The 6000-nt window shown below is 35.0% G+C and overlaps 1 protein-coding gene across 4 annotated transcripts in view; it reads right to left on the bottom strand.

Moving 5' to 3' along the window:
- Positions 1-1127: 1127 nt before the first annotated feature.
- TFEC (transcription factor EC) overlaps positions 1128-6000 on the bottom strand; it is a 135822-nt gene continuing 130949 nt past the window's right edge. For all 4 annotated transcript variants that reach the window (XM_069851006.1, XM_069851009.1, XM_069851014.1 and 1 more), the window contains 2 exons: positions 4712-4859; positions 1128-3830 (listed from right to left, as the gene is read on the bottom strand). In XM_069851006.1, coding sequence (XP_069707107.1) covers positions 3450-3830; positions 4712-4859 — 529 coding nt within the window. In that variant the 3' untranslated portion in view covers positions 1128-3449. The remainder of the gene's footprint in view (positions 3831-4711; positions 4860-6000) is intronic.

Here is a 6000-nt window from a genome sequence, read left to right as displayed (position 1 = left end):
GTTAAAACTGTGTACTTACTGTAGTTTTTCACACAATCCTTGTTATGCACAAGGAAATAATTTAGGTTTCTGTTCTTAGTTTAGTATCTATATCCATTTCATGAATTAAACAGGATGTTAATATTTCAAATCCCTTTCCTTTTGGGTAATTATGAGTCCACCGTTTTGTGTATTCTGTAGGAATATGTGCACTAGCTTTGAACAGCTGCTACTGAAAACAAGTGAAAACTCCTCATTTAATACATCTTGACAAAAACAGCCAGTTCCTCTTGCACAATGACCCGCTTAGGGTCAAACTCTGTAAGTTTTAAAATTCTCTTCTAGACCAGAGCCATAGACATATTATGCATTGCTTTTCATGAGATTTCATTAAACAGATCTCTGTAGGAAATAGCTAAAAAGTGTATTTCTGTTGCATCACATTTTAGTCCAATAAAACTCACGTGGGCAGCAAAGAAATTGTGCCTGAGGAAGGACATCAGGATTTATCTCTGTAATCAAGAAATCCCTTTCTTCTGTTGAAAGGTGGTAGGGCCATGCTCTGCTCTGATCTGAGTCCCCTAAGCTTCACAGCAGCCTTACAAAACTTGGAGTGGGAGTGGGAGTGCTTACTCCAGAAAGTCTGGGATATGGTTACCAGCACACACATCTTCTAAAGTCTTCAGTACCACCTACTTATCCCAAGAATGTCCTAGATTAATGCTTCTTGCACTCAGTATCACTACTTAATTGCAAGGATGATACTGTAATACAGGCTATAGTTATTAGCTAAAATACTAATTATGTTTAATTCCTATGGGAAAAAGAATGATGTTAGTGGAACAACATTGCCATAATATGTACCTACAGCTATGGATACTTCCAGTGTTTTGGGCAAAGGGGTTGGAGATCTTCAGTGAATAAAGAGTATTTGAATATATTTAATGATAGATGCGATACAGTATATTGCAAAAGAAGCATTCGCTGTCTAAGTTTCTCATGCAGCAAGAGAAAAAAAGATCTGGTGCTTCAGACTGAAGCAGTTGTCAGAAGAATGAAAATCAACATTAAAAAAATTAATGGATGCACTATAATGTTTTTTTTAGAGCAGTGCTTATGAAAGTGATGAAATCCAGGATGTTATTTAAAGTCAATAAGTTCAGAAGTGTGAGCTAAGATCCATGTAAAAGTTCAATGGGAAAATCATGTAACACATTCATATTTAATTTCTTTTTCTCCATTATGAGCAATACACATTGCTGTGTTTAAAACTAATGTAGTAGAAACTGCAGTACAAGGACAAATGGCATTTGATATCAACCAAGTATCCCCTCCTTTCATTGGCTGAAATGGACAATACCCATCCTACACTAAATGTAATATGGGTGTGAATGTTATTTTTATTCATCATATTTTGGATTCAAATGTCAATATTAACTAGTCTTTTGCAAAACTATGGCAAAGCTGTTCCTCTCCTAGTTAACTTAATTTATAGAAACACTCCAATTAAAATGCTGATCAGTTTTGTTAATACTCATTTGTTTTTCCATTCCTATCTTCTATGCTAAAAAAAAAAAAATAGGAAATTATGAATAGGCTGCTGTTGTTATTACTATTTTTAATCCTGCAGTGGAAACATCTTCACTTCTTCTGAGAGTCAGGTGCATGCTAAGCTGTCTGGGACCCCACACGTGTAACAAGATAAGTTCTGCTCTGTTCAGCCTACATCCAAGTGGTTTGCATAGGCTCATAGAAATACTTGAGATTCCTAAAAACAAATATATACTTCTGAATTTGGTTATTCCATCATATTTCATAGCCTTCGGATGTAATTTATTATCCCACTGCTAACTTTCCTGTTAAGAAACTGTCATGATGCTGTCTGGATTGAGCAGGAATGGGCTGCAACCCTGGAGGAACATAAACCTCACAAAGACTGTGAGGAGGACCCAGGTACCAATAGCAAAAGAGGCAAGAGGAAGAAACAAGTACTCTGTTCTTGGACAATATGTTTCTTTCTATTTCCAGTCCTGCGACACTTATTGGGGCATGAGACAGGCTTAGTGACAGCAAAATTAATGCACAGTTTTGAAACATATTTTGAATTGTTAAAGAACTCCCTAATGTGGTCTTTTGGCTCTGGTTGAGGAAGAGCTGTGAAGACCCAGTGCTAGCTTATTTTCCTATATATTAATATTACCATAGAATGATTGTACCTAATGTCCTCCAGGAACAGACATCACTCTCCAGAATTTCACTCTGTATAGAAATTATATGTATTCTATCTGCCTTCTAACTGCCAACCTTTTACTGAGTCATCAAACCACATTTTCTGAACGCCCCCTCCTAGCAAGCTAGTTATGAGAGGCAGTGTATCACATCAACAATTCTGAATATCCCCTTCGGTTTGAAAAGTCGTCCTTTTCAGCTTTTCTATAGTGAATCCAAAGCCAATTTGAAATTAAATTCTCTTTATTTCAAAAATATGTGCAATGGGAATCTTGCATTTCCCTCCTCTTCCAAACGGATCAAAAGCATGTATATGGATAAAGTAGTCTCTTTGGAAAAAACTTCCTGTCCTGCCAAAGCATTGCTCAGAAGCACACTGTTGTGTCTCTGAAATCTGATCTCTTCCACACAAAAAAAGACACAGTTTGAATACTATCAGAACAAGCCGCTGACATAGCACTGTTTCCACTAGTGCATGTTTTAAATGATGCTAATTGTAACATGGAATATCTTTATTGAGACTTTCTGATGAAATGTCATATCTTTTTCTGGCTTAGTTTGTTTGAGTCTCTGTCATTATGTTAGTTTCCATTTTTCTTTTGTGTCATTAAAACATATATTTAAAGTCTGTTTTTTTCTACAAATGAAATTTTAAAAAATGGAATTCCATGAAAAGCCTAATGGATTTCCTCCTTTTAAAGAAAAGCCTACATAGATTAAATTTCATGCTCATTTCACTTGTGTAAAAAAGCATTACTCTCTGTTTTTTCTAATTTTTAAACCTGTAATATCTCTATAGTTCCCAGCTTAAATAGTTCCCTGTTGCATCATGTTTAGTAGAATTTTTAGTTATATAAAAAAGAGAGAAATTAAAAAATTACTAAAACTCATGTTTATAGTGGAGAATAATGAAAATGAATTGAATACACTTTTGTGACATGGGTATTCCTTTTCTGATAACCATTTTTATAGTGCTGTAAAAAGTCATTGAACAATAGTAAAATATCCCAGTGAAGAAAGATTTGTGCAAATGTCAGCTGTGAATTAGGGGCAAAGTGATACAAGTTCATGTCCATCTCATTTTCCTGTGAAGTAAGGGCCAATTTAAACCCAAGTCCTGTAGTTACTTCTCTTCCTTGTGGCTCTCCTTATTCACATTTAGAATAAGCACAAACACTGTGCTTATGCTCAACTCAGTCTTTTAGCAAGTGGTTTAGAGAAGTATGAGGCCCTTTCTGCTTTTATAAATCATCTCCATCATCTGTGCTAAAGCTGCTTCTCCTACTGCTTTCTTTTGATGCGGCTGGAGATGTGGAGGACAAGAGTGGGTCTGTTCCAAATGGCGACACCGTGTCATCCAGTAAAATTTCCTCTAGCCGTTGCTCTTCTTTTAATGCTGCACTGAAGGACAAATCTGTGAAGTGTGAAAGTGGATCAGAAAAGGCGGTAGATCCATCACAAACATCAGAATTTGGTCCATGTGCCAAAGGCATTTGTTGAGAGTAGTCTACAGAGTTGTCCTCTGGATACGATTGTTGCTTGATGACCTGTGTAGCTAAATCAACAGCGCTGAGTGAAGACATGATTGGAAGGCCATGTGCACGTGCCTGGATCTCTAGTTCCTAGCATTTCAAACAAAAATAATTAGGTAATGACTTTATAAGACAAAACAGTGGACTCAGAACTATTGCAATAATTACACAGATCATACATGCAAATTAATTATAACATTTGTCCATTTTTGAGACTACATTTTAAAATATGAAATTGTCACTCTATGAAAACTTTTCACTTGAGTTTTTTTTCTTTTTATTTCCTCTTCTGTCATTAAGCAACTGTCCTACAGGAACATGAGGTAGGACAGCCTCTGTAAAATAACTGTGTACTGAAGCCAATAAAGGTGACAGAAAAATGTTGCAAGATTCTAGCTCGTTATCCACTGCTATACAGAGAAACAGAAGATATTTTACTTGATGTTACTTATGATATACAGATATATACATATATTAGATTATGTCTGCCTGTCTTTCTTTCTCATCGTCATATGTCTGTATTAAAATCTTGCATTTCAAGTCATGCAGGGCCATATTCTGCTGCTTCATGTCACAAGCAGAAATAACATGGCACTCTATACCCGAGAAAATGTAATGCATGAAAAGATACAAAGGGAAAATTAAAATAATGAAGTGAATTCTGGGTCCAGTATTGATTTTTGGCTACAAGGATATATTTTTTGCCTCCTTTTTCATCTTTGTCTCTAATACATACAGAAGCAAACTCTTTGTAAAAACACTTTATTAACTTTATGTAAGGCTTAATTATCAAAGGAATTCCCTAGAAATCTAAAAAATACCTCCTCCTCAATATACACAGCTGTAAATAGGGAAAGCCAATTCATTTTTTATAAATGGCATTTGAGGGAAAACGATATAGACTAGTAAAATCTGATGAGGAATAAGTACTACGAATGCTTTGTAGTTCATGGTGACGCTCTTATACAAACCTGAATTCGGAGTAGAAGTCTTCTGTTAGCATGCTCTAATTTCTTCTGCCTGTGTTCTAATTCTCTGGCTCTCTGTTGTTCTTTTTGTAGCCACTTGATGTACTCCACTGATGCTTTTAAAATAGTTCCTTTGTTCCAGCGCATATCACTGCAGAATGTAGAGATAACCTTTTCACAATTGTGCATGTCAGCAGAATTCATAAGAACTTACAAAATCTTTTACATTAATATGAAATAATGATTTACATGACTATTATTCACTCTTAGATATTATTGCTTCTGAATGGAAATTTTAATAGAATAGTTAAGAAGCCCTTATATAGTAAAATTAATCCCAGAATGAAAATAAGTGTCAAAAGAAAGTAATAAAGTGACTTTTTGTGGGAGAGCTAAACGCAATATCATGATTCTACCATTACAGTTTTTATATTTTTAGTGAAAATTGCTTTTATTATTAACTCTAAGATTAAAATCTATGTGCAGTATTTCTGCATTAATGAACTAGGAAATATACATTACTGAGGACTTAAGCCTAAATTTTTAAAGATCATTTTGAATATACTACTCCTTTTACCTGACTTACTAATGAGGCTGCTTTTACGCTTGTTGCAAAAAAAAATGATCTACGCTGAATGCCACTCCTCTTGATGACAGACCAGACAAATCACACTTTGGTAACAACAATGGCTATGGAATGACAAAAATCTCATTCAAAAATCTTGAAACAATATAAACCAAGTTAAAATCCACAGCTACATGCGGATCCCAACTCAAAATAAAAGCCTTGCAAAAGAATAACATTAAACCTCTCCATCATTCAGCAAACAGTGGTTTAACTTCCAGCTTACAGGCAGTCTTACTAACAATAATACACTTGTTCAAATTCATCTGTTCAAGGACTCTAATATACTCATTTGTCAACTTTCTGTGCATTTCTTTATGTAAGGTCTTGGAGGCCTTGGAACAAGAATGAAATTTGTTGAAAGTCTTTAATTCCTAACAAAGTTCAGTATTTTATGATACAGGATGAGCCTGAGGCATTAATACACAGAAGGGTCTATCCAAACTATACACTGCAGGATGGTTTAGACTAAGCAGAAGACTCGCAGAGGTTCTGGTCCTAATAAGCAACCTGAGAAGGAAAAATCTATTTAAACCAGTAAGAAGCTAAGGTTGATAGTGACAATTAGCCACCTTAGTGCATTTTTTTTAGTACCTATTCCAAATGCATATACTTATATCCTGGCACTTATAGAGTCAAAAAGAAATATAAATATTACTCCAATCAT

The sequence above is a fragment of the Phaenicophaeus curvirostris genome, chromosome 1 (genome assembly GCF_032191515.1).
Source record: "Phaenicophaeus curvirostris isolate KB17595 chromosome 1, BPBGC_Pcur_1.0, whole genome shotgun sequence".
Classification (NCBI taxonomy): Eukaryota; Metazoa; Chordata; class Aves; order Cuculiformes; family Cuculidae; genus Phaenicophaeus; species Phaenicophaeus curvirostris.
Note: the sequence above shows the minus strand (reverse complement) of the source record. Positions and strands in the feature narration are given on the sequence as shown.